This window comes from Sciurus carolinensis, chromosome 12, assembly GCF_902686445.1.
Source record: "Sciurus carolinensis chromosome 12, mSciCar1.2, whole genome shotgun sequence".
In the NCBI taxonomy this organism is placed as follows: domain Eukaryota; kingdom Metazoa; phylum Chordata; class Mammalia; order Rodentia; family Sciuridae; genus Sciurus; species Sciurus carolinensis.
In genome coordinates this window covers 100,035,683-100,058,504 of record NC_062224.1, presented here as the reverse complement: position 1 = coordinate 100,058,504, position 22,822 = coordinate 100,035,683, and the positions used below count along the sequence as shown (strand labels likewise).

The 22,822-nt window shown below is 32.2% G+C and overlaps 1 protein-coding gene across 2 annotated transcripts in view; it reads left to right on the top strand.

Annotated features, from left to right (window-relative positions):
• Odr4 (odr-4 GPCR localization factor homolog) overlaps window positions 1–22,481 on the top strand; it is a 32,084-nt gene extending 9,603 nt beyond the window's left edge. For both annotated transcript variants that reach the window (XM_047521442.1, XM_047521443.1), the window contains 10 exons: window positions 208–314; window positions 1,761–1,797; window positions 2,755–2,895; window positions 3,827–3,922; window positions 4,745–4,813; window positions 8,199–8,327; window positions 9,006–9,096; window positions 11,160–11,345; window positions 18,998–19,108; window positions 20,256–22,481. In XM_047521442.1, coding sequence (XP_047377398.1) covers window positions 208–314; window positions 1,761–1,797; window positions 2,755–2,895; window positions 3,827–3,922; window positions 4,745–4,813; window positions 8,199–8,327; window positions 9,006–9,096; window positions 11,160–11,345; window positions 18,998–19,108; window positions 20,256–20,323 — 1,035 coding nt within the window. In that variant the 3' untranslated portion in view covers window positions 20,324–22,481. The remainder of the gene's footprint in view (window positions 1–207; window positions 315–1,760; window positions 1,798–2,754; window positions 2,896–3,826; window positions 3,923–4,744; window positions 4,814–8,198; window positions 8,328–9,005; window positions 9,097–11,159; window positions 11,346–18,997; window positions 19,109–20,255) is intronic.
• Window positions 22,482–22,822: the final 341 nt, after the last annotated feature.

Sequence of the window (22,822 nt, the reverse complement as noted above, 5' to 3'; positions counted from 1 at the left end):
TATATCTTTCTATTTACCCAATTTTTATGTAAATCCTTAAAAATGAAATCCAAAATGGTAAATGTTCTATATTTTAAAGGACAGAAAATTGATAGACTCATGGGATTTTAAAGATAAATAGGCACTTTAGGGACTTGTAATTATCTATTTCTACTTTGACTTTTTTTCATTTTTCATTCAATTAATGTGTATTTTTCTGTCTTTCAGCTAATATTTGCTATGGAAAAATCTATGAATAGAAAAAGACTGTGGAATTTCAAAGAGGATGAAGTCTCAGAACGAGTGATACTTCACATTTGCTCATCTACTAAAAAGTATCTTTTATTTAAGTGTTTATATTTAAATAGTGTATGGTACCAAAATAATATGTTTGCAGTTTTTTTTTAACATTTGTTTATTCATCATTTTAAAAAATAGACATAGTTTGTAAGTTTTTTGGTAAATATCACATAATTAGAGTTGTCAAAAATAACAGCAATGGTAATAATCACTGTTAATCGTGTCCCAGGGTTATAAAGAGTTAGAGGTAGCAAGAACTCAGGATTCTGAATTTTTTACTGGCTGTATACCTTTGTACATCCGATCACAATAGATTTTTTTTTAATCCATAATTTTTTTAATTGGCGCATTACAATTGTATATAATGGTGGGATTTGTTGTTACATGTTCATATATGAACACAATGTAACCTTATAGTTTGGCCAGTATTATTTCCTGGTTTTTCCCCTTTCCCCTCCCTGTCCCCAGGTCCCTTTCTTCTTCTTGTCTCATCTCCCTTTGATTTTCATGTGAAAATCTTTTCATTTTTCCCTACTGCCACCCACCTTTCTTTTCCTCTCTAGCTTTCACATATGAGAGAAAACGTACAACCCTTGACTATTAATTTGTCTTATTTTGCTTTATATGATGTTCTCAAGTTCCATCCATTTTCCTGCAATAACATAATTTCATTCTTCTTTATGACTGAATAAAACTCCATTATCCATTTATTCATTGATGGACACCTAGGCTGATTCCATGAAGCACAATAGATTCTAGAGAGAGGAAAATGCCAACTGACAGCTTAGGCAAAGTAATTTTTTTAAAATTATGTTAAAATTTTCACCTTCATTTCCTAAAGATAAAATGTGAAATTTAAAGCACAGGTACCCTTAACTGAACAGTGTAGATATCCAAGAAATCCTTATGCTTTTGGCCAAGATGAAAAGATAGTAACTGTGACTTTCCAGGACAGAGGGACAACCCCCAAGTAAGAAGCAACCTCACTAAAGAAATAATACAATCCAAGAGCCCAATATATTGAGACCTTCAGAAAACAAAATTTTAAAAGTGACCATTCCTGCAGAAGATGATTTTTAACTGGAAAGTTTCCTGTGCAGGCCTTTTGACCAAACAAATATTCTCAGACTTGATCTCATCCAAAACAGCACTCCTTTTTGTTGTGGAAGATATATTTGTGGAAAATTTCACAAGTACTTCCATTCTATTTATTGTGATTAGCAGTGTTTATAACTGTAAGGAAATAGTTTTCAATTACCACAAGTATTATAGACCAAGCAATTTATATTTATGTGCATATACAAATAAATTTATATATACATGTACATACCTATACATTTATATATATGTAAGTGTATAAAGTGTTATGATTTGTAAGAACTCTTGGATACATGATTATTTTTATTTTTTGATGATATATATTCTCTTGATTATCAAGAATTGCTTCTTATTTTGGTCATTTCTGTCCTTAATTAGTAAAGAATATCTTGTCGAACTTATGATGTCCACGACCCAAAGGTAAGACAAAATTACCCTTTATAGATTTTTCTCTATTTTTACATTAAAATTCACCTTTTATTTAGTTTAAATAATTTTGATGGCTTTACTTTCTATTACTATCTACAGCCACCTGTAGTTTTTATTCTGAACTAAGATTAATTTTATTATAGGCAAGAAAAATTCGTACTTTTTTTCATTGTTAATTTTTTTTCCAGTACTGGGGATTGAACCCAGGAGTGTTCCACCATTGAGCTACACCAGACCCACTTTTATTTTATTTGAGATAGGATTCCATTAAGTTGCTGAAACTGACCTTGAACTTGTGACCCACCTGCCTCAGCCTCCTGGATTACTGGGATTACAGGCGTGTGCCAGTATGCCTGGATAATTGTGAAAATATTTTTGTTAAGTTCCTTCTACCTTGCTTATGTGTTTAGTTTTATATTTGAGAAGCTGATAGTAAAAGTGATGAGGACTGTTGGTAGCGATAGTGTCTAGCAAACAAGCTACCAATATTCTGCTGATTCCAGATCAGCATTTTGTCAAGGTGTCTAAAAGTAAATGAGAAAAAGTCTGAAGCAGTATGGTTAGTAAGAATGGGACAGAAAGGAGAATGCCTGGTACTTAGTAGTTGCTCAGTTGCACATCAGAATCTTCAGAACTGACACTACTGAAGCTATAGGTGAAAGGCAGGTGCAGAGGACTTTTCAGAATTTTAACTATGAAACTTTACAATATTCTTTCTACCAGGGGCTGTCGGGGGTTGCCAAGGTTTCCTAGAATGTATTTAAGAGTACTGAACTTAGTGCATGCTTTGTTTTTTAGTTTGTACTAATGTCCTTTGCTCAAGGAATTTGGCCACATATATTGTGTATTGGTGTGTTTGAGTTATTAGATTGTGCAGTTACTGGTCTTTACATGGTTTTTTTACCTAAACCACATCATACTTTATTTTTTCACCTTCTTCCCTGCTAGAGTTCAGCAAGACCAGCCGATTGGAAGTATCAAAGTGGACTGTCTACTTCATGGCTTTCTCTAGAGTGTACTATTCACATTGATATTCACATTCCACTTTCTTCTACTTCTGTCAACTATACTCTGGAAAAAAATACAAAGGTATCAGGGTAAAATCAATTTCGTTTAGTGTTTGCTGAATGGAAAATCTGCTGTTATTCTGCTTGTGTCATTCATTTTATAATTGTCAAAACACTTAAAATTTTGTCAAAACATTTATAATAATGATTGTGTTATTTGAGTAACTTATTCCAGATTAGAATTTTTTTAGAAGGATCAAAGTTATACTAGTATCTTTAGTGTAATAGGTATGTAATAAATATTTATTAATTAACATGTATGAAAAATAATTATGTAAGTGGCTATACTGTTTGGTCTTACACCTTTCTCTTGGTTCTTGTCAGTTTCTCTTCACTTTTCCAGCCCTTCTTTTGTATTTCTGTGTCATTCTTTTTTGTCTGTCTCATTTTTTTCCATTTTTTTTTTCATATTTAAGAAGGCAGATGGTGCTTGCTTATATTTCCCTTTTTAATACTGCATTAGATTATTTGTTTAACGTTCTTTTTTCTCCTGTTTAAAAAAAGATAATGGGCAGTATTGATTTTAATTGTACTGTTTTCATGTAGTTTGAAAGAATTCAGAGTTTGATGTAAATGTTAGTTTAAGATAAAGATCAGGCAAATAAATATGGATAAAGTGCCAAAAAGTTAAGATGTCTTTTTTTAAAAAATATTTTTTAGTTGTCAGTGAATGTTTTATTTTGCTTATTTATTTATATGTGTGCTGAGGATTGAACCCAGGGCCTCACACATGCCAGGCAAGTGCTCTACCGCTGAGCCACAACCCCAAACCAAGATGTCTTTTTTTCTAATTTTTTTTTTTTTTTTTTTATGAGACTGGAATTAAATACTGTGTTACTGATACTTAGGGCTTTTCTTTTTTATTGTGTTCAGTGGAAAAAAGTGGAGTCTAGAGAGTTAGAGATGATGTTATATCTGAAAGATTTCCTTGTTCATGTTGCTTTCCTTTTAAGAATGGACTTATACGCTGGGCCAAGCAAATAGAAAATGGTGTTTATTCGATTAATGGACAAGTTAAAGATGAAGATTGTGATCTATTAGAAGGACAAGTAAGTTAAAATCATTTTTATTTATGAAATAAAAAATAAAAGATGGTTTATCTTTAGTCCTTGCCTTCATGAAAACAGGTTTTATCTACTCATTTCTAAGATCTTTTAAAGTAGAGGGCAGACATTTTTCTAGGAAATGATGGGAGGAGATTATTTCTGATGTAATTGAGATCCTGAACCCTACAGTAGGAAGTGTCATCTAAATCTCACCTAATATCTTAAGTTGTAAACTGCTTACTTAAAAGTAAAGGTCTCATGTTCTATAATGATAGCAGTTTAAAAACTAGGTGTGGCCATTTTATGGGAGGATCTGCAGACGGTCCTAACATAGGTTTGACCTGTAGGAAGAGGAATGAGTGATCTCTCCCTCTAGACCAGGAATCAGCAAACTTTGTGTAAATAGCCACATGGTAAATATTTTAGACCTTGCAAGACCTGTTGTCTGGTTACAACTATTCACCTCTGCTGTTGTAGTGTGGAGGTAGCCACAGATGATGATGTAAATGGATAATAATTGTTGTGTTTCAGAAATACTTTATTCATAGAGACAGGTAGCAGTGTGGATTTGGCCCATAGGCAATTGTTTGCCAATTCTTGCTTTAGAGGAATCAAAGTAGGAAATGGTTTTAAGAGTACATATTAATTGATATAGAATACATGAAGCAGCTTATCTTTATAAAAAAGCTAAGTTTAAGTAGTAAGAGTTGTTTTTTTCTTTTAGTTACTTAGTACATGTAGAATAGTTCCTAATTATCTTATGTTCTATTTACAATCTCAACAGTATAGCTTTTTAATTTTTGTGGGTTTTATTTTTTGTTTTAGAAAAAATCTTTGAGAGGAAATACTCAAGCAACTAGTCATTCTTTTAATGTGCAAGTGCTAACACAGTTGGTAAGTATTTTAAATACTTATACCACTTATTTAAAATATATTATTTTTTAGGATTACCCTAATGAAATTGTTTATTTTTGTAATTAGAGAATAAAATAATTTTAGAGCTGCAAGAAACTGTATAAAATATCCAGTTGGGAAGGTTATTCCCAGGAAACATTATTTTAATAAAACTTATTTGAATCTTTTGCCTCAAGGCTATTAAAATTTTAGCATCAAGTAGATAACAGTTTTTAAAATATTTACATTCATATACACATACATATATGTACACAAATATATCTAAACATTTGGAGTTTAGTTTTCATAAATAAAGTTTCAACTTTTAGCAACTTTATACAGAGCAAAAAATGTATGCACAGATGTGCCAGGAGTTGTTGTATACTTAATTGAAGTAGTTTTTTACTTCTTCTGATGTGATAAAATCACAAAGTATTAATTAGCAAGTTTCATATTTTTATATGATTGTTTCAAATTCTAAAATTTGGAAATTTAAAGTTGGATATCTTGAAGAAAAAATGTTAAAAGTACTAATCATTCCTAGAAGTGTAAATTGTGTTAGTGATAAAATTGCAGTTGGGAGATATATAGAGTATAAGAATACAGAGGAAATAGTGGAAGATAATATCGTAGAAGATAATTTGTTGTAATGATGTATGTTATTATTTAATGTAATATTATTTTTGTCATTCAATTGGTCTCTCAACTGGAATTTTTGAAGTGACCAATGTATAATAGTCAGTAAGTACTTGCTATCACTTTTATTCTACTCAAATCTCATTCATTTTTTCCTTATACTGTGAGGCTTATCTTAGTTTCCTTATAGTTCCACTGTAGTTAGCCTTACAACAGTATTACTTTACCTGATTAGAGCAAGTAACTCTTAACCGGTCTCTTTCCATGTATACAGTCTTCCTTGTATACAGTCAAAGTGATCTCTTTGCAAACCTTTATGTTGTTATTTGCAGAATGCCTCCCATATTACTACTTCACCCTGTATATAACTTCATATTATCCCTTCTGAATCACACTTTGCCTTCATTCACTTACATTAATTTTTTTCAGAAAGTATTTGTAGAAGAATCAGACACTGATTTTACTACTCTCTTTACTCAGATTCCTTAATTGCTCTGTATTGACTAATAAGAAAAGTCAAATTCAGGACTCTTCATAGTCTCAGCATACCTTTCATCCTTATTTTCCAAATCTTACTATTGTTTATTCTCCCTTTAAAATTCTTTGCATTTCCTGAATCATGTGTCTTGGCAGCCATCTTTTTCTTATTTGCCCAGTCAAAATCCTATCTATACCTTAAGATCTAGCCTAAAATGCCTCTACGTCTATTGGGTTTCATATGGTGACCGTAGCTAGAAGTATTGTTCTTTTTTCCAAAATCCTGTATCAGTATCACTTCACATGTGAATGAGATAGATTCCCAAAGGCTGTTTGTAAACCAGCTTGTTCCTAAGTTCAGAGACCAAGAGGAGTTCATATTTGTAGAACCCAGCAACATTTTTACCAAAGGAATGAGTCAGTTCTTATATCCTTTAGAACCCTTTTCTTTGATGTGCTTGCATGTGTAAACTTTTATATTCTAGTCTGTTTTGGAAAACAATGCCCTAACTAATACACATATGTATTATAAATGTTTGATATGTGATGAGATATGTATCAAATTATATATTAAATATGTAAGATAAGGCATTATTTTTCAAAATAGAGTAGTTTCATCTATAATAACGATTTTCAGAGTGGATGAAGTAAGCCCATTACTCTTCTCCACTATCATCCTACTGATGTATTGATAAACTCTACATAGGAAGCTTATTCTAAATAGAGTATCAGCAATGTCACCTTGCTGCTTTGTTCTTTGAGAAGTATTTTTTGAATGGACCTGGGACTTTTAGAGCTGTTTGGTCTATGATAAGAGTTTTACTAACAAGACCTTGACTATGATTAAGTTTGGAATTTTTTTGAAACACTAGACTTTGAACCGTATTAGACATTGACTACTCAGGCTCTGTCAGTAGCTATATATTCAAATTCTTTTTGTTCATCATTTTTCCTAATTTCTTCTTAATTACAGAGGTTTATAGGCATATAGCATTTTTCACAAGTTGTATGATTTGGATTTTGTTCATTCAGAATGGACTCCTACTATTAACTGTTTTATTCCAAATTACTTAAAACATCAATTACATTTTTCATGTCCATTTTTTTTTTTCTTATGGTACTAGAGACTGAACCCAGGAATGTTCAACCACTGAGCCACATCCCCAGCCCATTTTTTATTTACATTTTGAGACAGGGTCTCGCTAAGTTGCTGAGGGCCTCACTAAATTGCTGAGGCTGACTTCCAACTTGCAATCCTCCTGCCTTAGCCTCCTGAACTACTGGGATTACCGGCGTGCACCATCACACCTGGTTTTTAATCACAATTTTTTATTCCCATTTTGAAGATACGTATTTAGTAGTACTTTTCAGTATTTCCATGGGCTTTGTTTTGACACTTATTAAGATGATGAACTTAAAAATGTTTGTGGAGCACCAGGCTTGGTGGCACATGCCTGTAATCCCAGCCACTTGGGAGACTGAGGCAGGAGGATCACAAGTTCCAGGCCAGCCTCAGCAACTTAACAAGACCCTCAGCAACTTAGTGAGACCCTATGTAAAAATTAAAAAGGACTGGGTATGAGCTCACTGGTAAAGTGCCCCTGAATTCAAGCACCAGTACCAAAAAAAAATAATAAGTTTGTGAAACACCTGAAAACCAAGCGGGAACTAATAATACTCCTTAGACTAAAGAAGATGGGACTTTGAGTTGAAAATGGTAACCATTTTATCCATTGGAAACCATTGATATCATTTTCAGCTGATAGTCATAGTTGATGTTTTGGTTTTGCCTAAATAAAGCATAGCATTACTTTTGGCATATGAAAGTTATGAGTTGAAAGTTTAAGTAAATGTGAGTCTGTGTACTGTTTGTAATTTTTTAATATTTATCGGATTCTACTTCATGTTCTTTTGTGCATTTCTTATATCTCATGCTTTATTTCTACTGATAACATGTCTTTATAAAACATCTTTTTATCTTTTAGCTAAGTAATGTGCAATAGTATATTTTTGGTGAAATTTTGAATGAATATTGGTATTTTAGATGTTTATGTTAATGAGAATACATTTAGATATACTTGGCCCTAATTTTTAATCTATATTCAGAATGCTTAGAAAATAGTATGTAACTTAAAACCCTTTAATAACTTACAGAGACTATTTTCAAACAGTCAAAAATTCCTTCTTTCTTCATATGATTGCTAATGTATGTTTGAGTACTTTGTATAGTTAAATATTGTTAATTTTTAGGACTTAAACATTTGTCTTTCAGCTTCTGAATTCAGACCACAGATCTACAGCCACAGTTCAGATCTGCAGTGGTTCTGTAAACCTTAAGGGTTCTGTGAAATGCAGAGCTTATATTCACAGCAACAAGCCCAAGGTTAAAGACGCCGTGCAGGTACAGAAAGGAATAACTGGTATATGGAAAATGGACATATAACTTTACAAAAATCCTCAAGTTTTTTTCCTTTGACCTCAGATTTTATAATTATTATTATGATCTTAATTGATGAAGAGCCACTCTGTTGTACAGTCCAAATATATATGTAATTAGCTCCAGATTTTTTACACATAGAATATATCTTTTTTTGACTCTTAAAGTTATGATTATGCAGTCTTAGTAAGTACTGCACAGTTGTGAAATATTAGTGCATTTGAAATAATTTCTTTTGAGGGAAATTGAATTTTTTAAATAGAAAAAGTATTGATAGGTATCGTTGTATAATTCAGAATTTTAAAAAATGGTGACTGGCATTTATGTCATAGTTATATGTGTCCTAACTTGGAATGCTAGCAAGACTTTTTTAGATGTAAAATTTCATTCATTCATTTGCTTTAAACTTAATATTTAAATAAGATCCAGGCAAATTTGTCTTTAAACTATAATTGTATTAATAAGCATGGTAAACAAAAGGAAATAGCAAATGGAATGATATGGATGTATCAGTTATTTAGTGAACATGATTATACTGGGAAACAAAATTTTTAGGGTTTTTTTATAATTAAATAATGAAACTCTAAAGTTTTTTTTTTGTTGTTGTTGTGTTTTTGCTTGCCCTATCCCCCACCTACCCAGGCAGTGAAGAGAGATATATTGAACACAGTTGCTGATCGTTGTGAAATACTGTTTGAGGACCTGCTTTTGAATGAAATCCCGGAAAAAAAAGTTATGACTATAAAATAAGTACCTTTTTTTTGCATGTGTTCATATAATAAATTTTTAAATAGGTGCTATTTATAAACTTATGGTTATAAATTCTCAAATATTACTCTAACAGACTCCATTATATTAAAAAATAAAGGCTGTGATGGTTTAATAACTATTTAGGCTTTGGGGAAACAATTAATTTATACCAGCTCAGTAATTTGTGTTTAATTTTTTTCACTTCCAAAAATTATGTTTTTTGAAACTAAACCTACTAAACCTAGTCCTCATTCCTACTATTCTGGTATGAGAGGATTTTCAATTCACATTTGGATATACAAATAATTGAAACATACAGAGTAATTTTTTAAGGAAAGGTTTTCATGTTTATAGGGAAAAAAACACAATTTCTGTATATAACTAACTTCTTTTAGTACTACTTATAGCCAGAATATTAGGTTTACTAGACTAATCAATGATAATCTTATTTGTATTTTTAGTATATTGGATTGTTGGGATTGTTAAATTTAGCATCTATCTTTTTCTCTACTGTGGAGAATATTCCTAAATGTTTCTTCTTTGGAATACTACTTGAGATGTGTGTCTTCAAAAAGATTTGTCCTTCAATTTTTAACTTCAGACCAAATGGAAAACTTGGTCTTACTTAGATAATAAGTTGCTAATTTATCTTCTTAATTTGAAAGTTAGAAGTGCTTTTTCTTTTTTTAATCAGCAATTTAAATTTTTGCAACCATTTCCTTATTTGATTTATACTATTTTTTCAGGCAAACCCAGACACAGTGCAGTTTGAAATGGTTTAAAATTTTTGTGTGGCAGTAACACACATACATCATAGCCATCTTTGAAGTTTACTTAATCTGTTTCAAGTGGCTTAAAATAAAATAATGTCCTTATTTCAATGCATAGTTTATGTGCTGCCGTACAAATTGTAGTGACACATTTCTACAACTAGGAGGCAGTCTGGTCAAAGAGTAAAGTTATTTCCCCAGTTCTCATCTCCAAACAAGTAAGGTAGAATCTAGAGGGAACAAAGGAGGTCATGGCATTTCCCATGCACTTAAGGCGTTATTCACCTTCTGTTTGTAATTAAAGGTACCACTAGTTTCTTAATGAGGAACTCTAGGTTACTGTTAATGTGAACCCCACTTTTCTACTTGATCTTTACATCGGTAGCTTTTTAGTCATGTCTCTTGTTGACAGAGGTCATTCTTCACACAAAATCTCTATTTTTGTGATAGTTCATTAGAATCATAGTATTGAACTAAGCAGCAATTATGTGTTTATGTCAGGCAATGTCTTTATGTTAGAAATCGAAAAAATAAGTTATAGTTTGTGACTATCCAAAGAAATGAAGTGGTTATTCATTATTTATATAGATTCATATTTTTTCCTAAAAATTATTTAAGGTTGTGTACAAAAGCATTACATATGAAACAGAGAAATAAATAAGGAGGCAAATGGAAGAAGAAAAAGAAAATAAGATGGGATTGGTAGTGAGTTTAGTACACAAAATATATGTTTTGATGTCCTAACACTTCTTGATATTGGAGTCTATCTAGTAAGATGTAGTCAGTAGAGACATTAATACAAAAGTGTATGCTGTCTGTCCTGTATTCTTGATGTAGGTAGACTCAAGTTTGACTACAAACATGCATGAATAAGGGAAAAGCCAACTTATTATAAAATTCATAGTGGTTTAAATTAAAAAAAAAAAAAAAAGAAGGATGATAGCTTCTAGGCTAAAGACAAAATTCCCTCTTTTGTGTTCAATTATAAGGCAACGGTCACAGAAGAATATATAATAAACAACATCTTTACACCAAAGGCAGTGATAAGTTTATAAGTATTATAGGATTATCATTTAGGCTCCTTGCAGAGGCCAAGGTTATTGAGTTACAGTAGAATTCAGTAAGAGCATTTTTATGCCACATCAATTAGGAAATGAAAAAGTATTGTCATTTTAAACTTTATTTCTATTAGCTATTTTCATAACTTCTAAAGTTTGTCTTCTAATGAATACCAATGACAGATCTATCTAAATATTGATAATGTTTCTTCTTCTAGATTCTGAGAAAGAGTTCTACATTCTCCCTTACCGAGTTTTTGTCCCCGTTCCTGGATCCACTGTAAAATTATGCGATTATAAATTTGGTGATGAATCTCCTGAAGAAATCAAAGACCATTTTATAGAGATGTTAGATCATGTGATTCAGATAGAAGATTTGGAAATTGCAGAGGAAATAAACACAGGTAATTAAGAACCTGATGAGATTACTGCTAAGATTACTGATGTGATGTCTGATTTAAATATCATGTCTTTATATTTTCTTAAAGTTAACTCTATTTGCTGCTTCAAATGTTAATCAAGTAATATATTTGACTAATTTCTACATGTATAAACATACAGTGATTGTTTTTCTTGGAAATTGTACCAAAATTTAAGACATTTCAGTTTTTTTCAAACCTACTAAGTAGATCTTTATAAGACCTGTCAACCTTAAATAAGTGAAAATGTTTAACGTTTAGGTATCTATTTTAATGTAAAAGCAAGCTTTTCTTAAAACTAATCTTAATTATTTGATTAAACATCATGTCGTAAAGTTTGTTAACCACTCATGTTTATTAAATATTTCTCTATATTATTTGCCTTTTTCTTTACTTTTTTAAATAATGAGTACACTAAAGTGAAACGGGCATTTCCGAAAATTAGATCAAGGTTATTTTTATAAAGAATAAATTTGTCATACTATCCAATTGTATAGAACAATTTGCTTCCCCTAGCTATAGTTTTCACATTTGACCTTATGTTCTGAAGCCTGTTTTTTTGTTTTGTTTTTATTTTTCATTTTTTAGTAAGGAAAAGATACAAAAACATGTCTATAAATACGGAAGTGTTTAACAATATTCCTGAAACATTTTAAGAAATTATGTATAAATGTCAATAAATATTTAGTAAAAGAGCAACTGTCTTTGAAACTTGCAATACCATAGAAAGTTTTTAGGGTAGTTTTGAATATGGATGTTTATGATGTTTGAATATAATAGTTTTTCAAAGTTCTTTTTCTGATTTCTTAGTTATTCCTCTTAGCATAGCTAATTCTTACCCTCCACAAGGAGTAGAGTGCATGTTGATTATGATGAGTCAAGGAAGTATTTAAGGAATTTCAAATCTGTCAGTAAAGTTTCAGGTTAGTTGAAGACCACCCAGATTTAGTTTTTTTCAGCTAGATTAATATTGATAATGATGTAGAACCATGTTTTGAAGGAAAAAAAACACTATTCTAAATTATTTAGTGCTCATTTGTTAAAGAGCAGCTTTGTTTTAGTCCCTGAGAAACTAATATTTTAAAAAGTGGAACTCTAGTATATGCCTGAGCAGCTGGAAAGTACCTCCTTTTTGAAAGCACACTGGAGCCAGGTGGTGGTGGTGTCCCTATAATCTGAACTGCCAAGGGGACTGATCTCTTGCTCCTAGGAGTTTGAGGCCAGGTAGCCTGGGTTAAACAGTGAGATCTCCATCTCAAAAAAACAAAACAAAACAAAACAAAACCAAAAATCACTGCTTCCTTAAATATACTCTGACTTGCCTTTTTTGAAATATGCTACACTCAATTGAACTTAATACATGGTAGTGTTGCCTAACGATGGAAAGACATTCTGAGAAATGTATATTTGGTTAATTTCATTGTTGTGTGAACATCATAGAATATGTTTTAACACAAACTTGGATGCTGGGGGGTTAGTCACTCAACATGACCTCTTGATGCACAAGAGACAGGTAAACTTGAGGTATATGAAACTGTTGCTGGCAGAGTATGGCATACCATTTTGTTTTAAAAAAATGTGTTTTGTTTTGTTTTGTTTTGTTTTCATTTATTTTAGGCACTGGTGATTGAATCCAGAGCCTCCTGAATGCTGGACAAGCATTCTGCCACTTAGCTATACCCTCAGGTTGTGGCATGCTGTTCTATAGTAAATTTTTTTTTTTAAATAAGTAGGAGTGCACCGTAAAATATTGATGAAAAGCCTAATAATACAATGACATAGTTGTGTATTATCAAGTATATGTATAATGCTTAATTGTATGTGCTCTACTTTCGTATGACTGGCAACACACTAGGTTTGTTTACAGCAGCATAACCACAAACGTGTCGTGCGTTGCTCTGCGACACAATGATGGCTGCCACAGCTGTGACCTCACTAGGTGATAGGAACTTTTCAGCTTCATTATAATCTTATGTAAGCAGTGTCATATATGGGGCCTGCCATTGACTGAAATATCGTTATGCAGTACATGGCTATAGTATATTAATATTAGCCATTATTAGTACAGAACAGGTACTGTTTTAAAGCTTTATAAATTCTAAATTATTTAATCCTTACAACAGCCACTGTGATGTGGATGCTATTGTATTAACCCTGTTTTTCGTTAAAGAGAATTTAAGCTCTGAAGGGCTTAGTAATTTCTCACTTATATTGCTATTAATGGAGGAACTAGACGTTAACTATTTGATTTAGCATCTGTGCTTTTTTCCTGACAGTTTTATTTATGACCTTCCTGTGAGCCTGACGAATACAGACTATAGGACTATTACTTTCCATCATCTAGATACTTACTTTAGCCTGTTGTCCTTCATTCTGTCCTTTTGAACTTGTTTAACATAAATGAATGATGATACATTATCCTGGTTTAATTTATTCTTGATCATGACAGTATAATTTCTCATTTGTTGACTGGAATCTTAAATCTGTTATCATATATGGTTTTCATATTTTTCAGATTCTTTGTCTTACTCTTTGTAAGTAGCTTGTCTAAACTAAGGAATGACTAATAGTAGCACTGTTTGCAAAACCTGCCCCACTTAAAAATTTCTTTAAAAATCAAATCTAAAATAATAGAAAGACAAAGATTTCATTTAGAATTTTTTGGCTCTCATCTTAAATATTTTTGACTCACGTTTGATTTGTTGTTGTATTTTAAATGTAAAAGTGCATAGTCTGAAGTTTATTTTATTAAGTACTTTTTAAGTTATACTTGAAAAAATTTAATAATAGGGGTTCATGTTCTTAACACTGCTAAAACATGAAAAAAATAATTCAAGTAGTTTTGATCACTATAATATGGCCTTGCATGAACTTCCCCCCAAAAACTAAAATCCAGTAAATTCAAACTTTTATGAAATCATTATATTTGTAATTCAGCATGCATTTATGAATATTTCCTAAGATTCACAAGGGAAGGGACTTTTGCCTTTGTTGTTCTTTGCTGCATTTCTAACATTTAGCCTCTTCATATCAGAGGGACTCATTAAATATTTGTTGACTGAACAAAATTATCGGTTTTGTCAGTTCTAGAAATTGGGATCCAAAGGTCAATGAAATACTGATCCTGTCTTCAATGAGCCAACTTGAAGTTTTTTTTTTAAACTTGCCAGTAAATTTTATGTTCTTAGACTAGGTCACTTTCATTAAACTTTCTCATAGTTCCTTGTTCTGTACATTTCTTTTTTAGGACCATGGCACACCTTTTTTTTTCACACTTAGACATGAAGTTTATAAGGTTTTTGTAGTACACCATACTGAACATGATTAGGGTTTAAAAAGGACATAATAGTCACAACTTTATGGCTCAATAGTTGAACATTGTAAGGGGAATAGAACATTTTAAATTCATGAAAATACATAGTACTGGTTGTTGCCCCAGAAATAGTAACTCTAGTTTACAGCATTTAGTGTGTCTTTTTATCAGATATTTATTGCGCATAGCTCTATTTAAGGCTATAACACATGCAAATCAATAACTGGATTCCTTTCCTGAAGAAGCCTACAATCTGGGCTGGAGGTATAGCTCAGTTGGTAGAGTAATGGCCTCGTAAGCACAAGGCCCTGGGTTCAATCCCCAGCACAGAGAGAGAAAAAAAGAAGCCCATAATCTGATTTGGAAGATGGAATGTCATATACATTATTATTCAGAGAATGTAGTAAGGTCCTAAGAGTACTAGTACGTAAAAACTTAATCAGAATTAATGATCAGTATTTTAGGGTCTCCAGTTTTTTGGTTAATAATTCAATCAGAAAAAGATATTTAAATTTTAAGTTTCATCAATAACCTATAATCTACAGTATCGAAGTCTTGACATTATCATTTTAAAATTTTAGTAAGTCCTTTCCATTTTTTTTATTCTTTATCATTACTACCTTTGTATTTCATTTCTACTGAAAGGTTATTGAAGGCACATAACTACTTTATAAATTACTCTATAATATACTGGTTAATCCCAGTTATACTTAAAGTCCCATAGTTTTGCATGTGTTCATTTTTGCAGATAAATGAGCTTTAAGCTCCAACACAACATTCTTCTTTTCCATTATTTATATTATTTATCATTAGCATTGTTTGTATCATATGAAATATTAGCATGAACCTACTAATATGAAGTATTTTCAAACCTTAGATTTTAAATTTTATATATAAATATATAAAAAACATCAAGCTGGGCACAGTGGCCCATGCCTATAATCCCAGTGACTTGGGAGACTGAGGAAGAAGGATCACAAGTTTGAAACCAGCCTCTGTAACTTAGTGAGACCCTATCTCAAAATAAAAAATAAAAAGGAGTGGGGTTGTAGCTCAGTGGTAAAGCTTCCCTGGGTTCATCCCCAGCACCTTAAAAAAAAAAAATTCATGTTATAACGTGAAAGTTTCTTTTGTAATATGCATAGATTTTCCTAAACATTTGGAATTAGGATTTCCATATAAAGTAAACCACAAAAAGTAATTCAGATGTTCAGATTAAAAAATTAAAATCAATTGCACACTTCAGGGACTTTCAACTTGCTTTAAGTATCTGACTTTATTTCTAAGGTATTTGAAATTATTATTTGCTTGATTATTATTTGATTATTTATGTTCTATAATATAGTTGCCAAGTAGTTGCTATGTTTAAAATACATGTTTTGCCAAGTAAGTATTTTAAAATAACATAATTCTAAATGACTTAAGAGATGAAGGACAATTTGTTTGTCAAAATGACTCACTTACAGTGAGGGATAACTGTGGCTTTAAAATTTCTTAGATGTGTTAGTCATCCCCCAGTAGACATTAACTTAATAATTCAGACATACTTTATCCATAGTATCAGATTGAAAAAATTGAAGACACACCTTTAAAATCTGGTGAACTCATCTTTGACAGTTGTGTCTGGATATCAAAGCTGAAATTCATTTTTGTTTTTCAGTTAAACATTGATGAAAAATGAGTTAACACTAATGTTGTATTTTATGGCTAAATTCCAAACTATAGTGATACTTTATTAATAAAAGGATACAGAAGACAACCAACTAAGAAATTCAAGTCCTAACATTTCATTTTAAGCTTCCAAATAGTCCTCTCTACCCATTAACGGCTTGGAATGAACATGTCTACAACTTTGCACGTATACGTGGTCCTTTTTCTCTCTTTCGTTAAAGAGTTGCTCAAGATGGTTACTTTCTTTCATGATTAATTCGGGATTTTTCTGAATTTAAAATTACTTGATTTTAAGGAATAGCTCCTCTTAAGTCATGTTATTTATATCTAAATTTTCAAATAATATTGAAGTATTGATGAAATGACTTAATGTCTTGAGATTTGAGTTTAAATCCTGTAAGTTCCCACCAAAATTAAACAGACATATAAACTGTATTTGTCTGTATCAATCAATAATAGTTGTGAACACCTACCATGTTTTAGGCATGGAGCTCAGGTAGATAAATATTTTACCTATTTGTGTTGAAAGATCTTATAGGTGAATGTGGAAGACCATCATTAAATATTCAATTGATGATTTAAATAATTACAAGAATTAAAAGAACAGCATGGAACAGGGAACTGTGAAAATGTTGAGTGAAGCTGACCTAGTCTGCACACGTGAAAGTTAATGACAAGTTAGTATCTACACAATTTTTTTTTTTATTCTAGTTGACTCGTGAAAGACAGGGATCAGTATTTTATTGATCCTTGGATCCTAATCCCTAGGATTTAACAAAATCAATAATTTTTTTGTCAAATATTTAGTGAGTTCCTGTGATGTGTTCAGTCTATTATCTTAGTAAAGTGTTGTATGTTTGATATAAGGATTTTATTGTCCCAAAGATGAAAAAAACTTGTTAGCGAAGATATTTGCTAACAAAAGATCCAAAGTTTGTTTAACATGATTAAAATTGTGTCATCCCATTCAACTTTTAAACCTATAGATTGAAGTTGGAAGATATTTGAAGCTGTTGGACTAATTAAAGTGTAGAACTAGCCCTTGAGAATGCTGGAAACTGGAAATGTTAAATAGTATAGAGACAATTCATAATACAAGTTTATTATTATTTTTGATTGATTCGATGTGAGAGTAGAAAAAAGGAGAAAAGGGATAGGGATGTAATTCAGTGGTAGAGCACTTTTCTGGAATTCACTAGCCCCTAGCATGACCAGAAAAAGAAGCTCTGGAGTTTGGTCCATTTCAAAGCACTTTAGTTATGTACTTGAAGAGGGAAACAAAGAATGGTGGTGCACTTGATTCCAGTGAGGTGGTTACTAGTGATTGTTTCTGAAAACCATAGTAATTTACCTTCATGGGAAATTAATGAGAAGTAGGTGATTTTTTTCCTTGTATCCATTTTGGTACCCTGGGTATCCATTGCAGGAAGTTCATGTGTTAACCTTCTGCTAATATGATAGTAAAATGGGGTACTAACATTTCTTTAAGGACATTTTAAATTAAAACAGTAGGCTATTTAAATTTAAGTGATAGTATGTCTCTCTGCTGTTTTTTCTTTCTTTCTGTAAATAAAAGAATCAATCTGAAGCTGTAGTTTTCAGATGTAGTGCCCTAGAATTCCGTAGAGCAGCACTCTGCTACCACTTTTGAAATGATGAGAGCAGATGGACGAAAGGAACTGGTCAGGCTGCAGGAGCCTCCACCCCTGCTGCAACCTCTAACCCTTTATCTATTTTACATACTGAGATTTTCTGTCAGATTTTTGTTTTCATAGAATTGCTCAACACTACAATGGAAAAAAATTGAAAATCACTGCCCTGTGTAATCTAAATTATCAGGTCACTTTTAATCAGTGTTCAGTAAATTCCGATAGGACAACCTGTATAAATTGCTGTCAGCATAATGAAGCAGAAGGAAAACTTTTTTTTGAGTTGAATGCTTTACCTCCCTCCCTTCTTCTTTCTCCCTCTCTCTCTCTCTCTCTCTCTCTCTCTCTCTCTCTCTCTCTCGGGTGCTGAGGCTCAAACTTGGGGTCTCACACATGCTAGGCAAGTGTTCTATTGAGCTGTATAGCCCTTGAAAGAGAACTTTTGTTTGAATCCTCACTTGACCTTCAGTTAAACACTTTCCTAGGTTTTGTTTTCCATCTGTAAAATGGGGTAATGTACTTGCCCCTTTTAACATTTTCAGTGTGATTAGGTCACATTTCTGATGTTTTGCTTGTATTTATGAAATTGCAGGTTTGATCAAGAGTCAGAACCATTTTTCTGTATCAGGCCAAATAGTGAATATTTTGGGTTTTGTGGGCCACATAAGCTGTCTTTCACATATATATATATATTTTTTTGTAATCTATTTTTAGCTCAAGAGCTGTATAAAAACTGGGAATCATTCAGTACTGGCTCTAGTTTTTTGATTGGGTTAGTGATAAAACTATGTTAAGTATTTTTAAAGCTATGTCAACTTAACATATGCCATGAATGGAATATATTTGACCTATAGCCCTTGAAATGGAGTTAACCTACTTTAGATAATGAGTAACTTCTTATGTTATAAAAGAGCTGAGTGGAAGAAAAGGTGTTGATTGTTCTTTAACACTCCTTTGGGATGGTAATTATCATTTTATATAGGATTTATTATTATCTTTTACAGCTTATATGAGTTCCTCTATGAATAATGAAGCTTCCTTGGAAAACAAAGATGATAAACAGCTAGAGCAACCAATTAAAACTACAATAGTATTGAAAATTCGGCAAAACATAGGTATTTTACTTTTTTTATAACATTGAAAAGATAATATTTGGGTTTTGAGTTTTCTTATTACTTTAAAATTATTTTTATTTCTTAAAAGTACTAGATTAAGCCAGTATTTATTATTATGGAAAGTTCTGGGTTCTTGAGGAAGAAAAGTTTATAAATAATGTGTTATCACTTAAGTGCCTTCAAAGATGACATATCCCATAAGCTTTTGGTGTTTTCAAAAGAAAAACACATAGAGTTTTGGGAATCAATTAGTAAAGTGAGGCCAAAGTAGTATTACTAGAATTACTTCTACAGGAGATTTTAATGTGTTTTATGAAAAAAAGTCAAATTCATGTCTGGAAATTTAAAATGCACTTTTGTATTTTAAAATGCTACAAGAAGTGCAATAGTTCCTTCAACATGTTTTGATTTTTTTGAGAAAAGAACATGTAGATTATTGCTTAGTGGAAAAACTGTTTGAGAAATACTAAACATTATTATCTGTTACTTATAGTTAGAAGCCAGTATTTAGTTGTAGTTCTTGTCACTCATTAGATAAGCTTTACTCAATTACCTAAGTTCTTTGTCTCTCTGTGTATTGGCCTGTCTGAATGACTTCGGTCAATTTCTTTTTTTAACTTACAATAATAAGGAAAAACTAAAAGTTGCCAACTGCAACTTATGGTTACTTTGATTTTATAGACCTTGACTTTTGCAGTTTTGAATAGCTACACAAATGACTTTTTGCATTTTAATGTTTGAAAACCACTGACAGTTGGAGCTGTTTTTTGGCTTACACTTAGTAGCGTGAGATGGTTGGTGTGTTCTCTGTGTGTTGTGCGTGTGTGTGTGTATTTATAGAAGTCTTTGAAAGTATTTATTTTATCCTTTAAATATGTCCAAGTGCACACATCTGTGTAAGAGAGACACTTTGTCCACCATTTGTAATCTAATTTTCAGTTTATTTCTTTATTTTCTTCCAAGACCTCACTGGCTTTTAGTACAGACACGTGTGTGTACATATTATACATTGTATGTGTAGGTGTATGTCTCTGTGTGTGTGCTCTGTTATAGCTCATCTGTTCCCTGCATTTCAGAGCCTAGGATCAGTTAAGACTTTCTTTTGCTCATTCCATTTCCATTTGTTTTGTGTCTGTTTTACTTTTAGGTGTGATTGCAGCATTTGCAGTTGCAGTCCTTGCCGCGGGTATCTCCTTTCATTACTTCAGTGATTAGGGTGAGGCACAAAGAGCTTCCTGATCATCCAGAGAACACTGATCAACAACTATGAACAATAAAGATACAAACAGTCCATCTATAGTCCAGATACTAGCAGTCAGATTTTCTACCACAATGCCTATTAGATGTGTTCATTTCTGACTAATGTGAATTCACCAGCTGCCTTGTTCAGCATCTGAACAATATAAGCATATATTATAGGCAGCTCAGGTTTCCAAAAATAAAGTTATGCATCTAGATGAGAGTTGCATGAAGCAAACCATTATCTATTTCTGAAAAGGTTCAAAATGTGGGATATTAACAGATTTTAGTCCTGTTGAACTAGATCATGTATTGATGAGGACATTAAAAATGTAAACAGTATTGACTCCAGTAGCTTTCTACTAGGCCAGCAGGAGAAATTTCTCTCAAATGTGATTCACATCTCTTTCCTTCCTCCTGGTTTTAGGCAGAATGCTTATAACAATACTGCTAGTGGTTTCTGGTATCCAGGAAACCAAAACTCACTGGTATTCACAATTCCCAAGTAAAAAGGTGTTCATTTTTGTGGAAGAGGAAAGATTGAGGTGTGATCTCCTGAAGATTTTTTTCCTACTTCTTTTGAGCCTATTCAAAAGCAGATTTTATTCAGGATCTAATTGTTTATCTTCAAGGACCTTTCTGATACAAGCTCAGGTGATCAAGGGCTAAGGAATCTTTCCAGAGAGGTTTGAATCAATAAGGAATAACAAATTATGTGCTTTCTCAGGTTAGTGTATCATAACTTTCTTAATATATTAAATAGGACTTTGCTTCCATCAGTATAATAGACTAGACACTATCAAACAATTAGATGTGAATCTGAGATGCTGCCCTAGCCAGAACAGTTGAAAATTAAATAGCCGCCAGTTCACAGACCTCTGTAGCTTCTGGCAGAAACAAAGGTGAAGCACTTGTAATTTAGGCCAAAGATTCCCATAGATTATGATTGGCAATATCATTTCATGACTAGAAATTATGCCACAAGGTAAAACCAGGTAGCATGAGAAAGAACCAATGGAAAAAGTAAACATTGAACTGAGTTCTCCAAATGGAGAAGGAAACCACAAGGCACTTCTGAAAAAGAACCAAATTAGGAGTAAGAATGTGTTTGTTGAAGTAAGTAAAAAGAAACTCTGATTTTGGATTGTGCAGAGGGGCGTAAAGGGAAGGGTGGGGCAGTGGGGATGAGAAGGATGGCAGAACGAGACAGTCATTATTACCCTATATACTTGTACAATCACACTGCTGATGTGACTCAGCACCATGTGCAGCCAGAGGACTGAGAATGTCAAGGTGCATCCTACTGTCATGTGTAACTAATTTAGAACAAATTATAAAAATGTAAAAAAAAAGAAAAAGACAAAGGAAACTCTCAGGTATGTTGAGTATTGTAGTAGACTCAGCTGAAAGCTCAATCTAAAGATGTCACCAAGGAGGCAGCAATGCAAATTAAAGGAGCTAGAAAATATTAGTTAAGAGAGATAGAGGGAAGAACTGTTAAGGACTAGGAGGAGAAAATAGAATGGAAAAGAGGCAATATTTGAAAAGTTGACAGACTTTCCACATTTTTTGGAAAATGTGAATTCACAAATTCAGAAAGCACAATATATCCCAAATATATATTTAAACCAAATCCATGGCTAGACCTAATGTAGTGAACTGCATGATATCAAATATAGGATTTCAAAAGCAGCTAGAGACACTATAAAGATCTTCAGTGAATACAAGACAATCAGATATTTAGTAGGCTTCCTGATAGCAACAGTATGCCCAGTATACCCAAAAGGTGGTAGAATAATGTTCCAAATCCGAGAAAAACTATCAGCTTAGAATTAGCATGATGCAAAATTGACTGTCAACAGATCTTCATTTAAAACTGCAGCAGGATGATCTTCAACAGGGAAAATTTCTCCAAAAGGATGATCTGGAATTGAAGAACCAGTAAGCAAATAGAATAATAAATATATGTAAATGTGAAGCATTGTTTGTATAAAACAATCATAAAGGAAGGAGCATTTATAAAAAGCTGTAAACAAATATAATTGTAAATAAATATTATTATAAAACATTAATGACGTGGAATTTTCAAATAAGAATATAATTGGAAAGCTGCATAGTAGCACTAAGATGGGAAGAGGGCGATTAAAATTATAGTGTCCTAAAAAAAAATTATAGTGTCCTCAGGTGCTTTTATTCAGATAACTGTTTAAAAGTGATTATTTACACACACACACACACACACACACACACACATATATATATATAGAGAGAGAGAGAGAGAGTCAAATTTTAAGAGTGATCTCTAAAAAAATAGATAGGAGATCATTCATTCCAAGGGAAAGAAGTTTAAAATGTACAATAGGAAGGCAGTAAATCCAGATAAAGGAAGATATTGGGGGTGTGGGGCAATGCTAGTAAAATAATAGGGTTGGGGATGTAGTTTAGTGTTTGAACACTTGCTTAGCATGTGCCAGC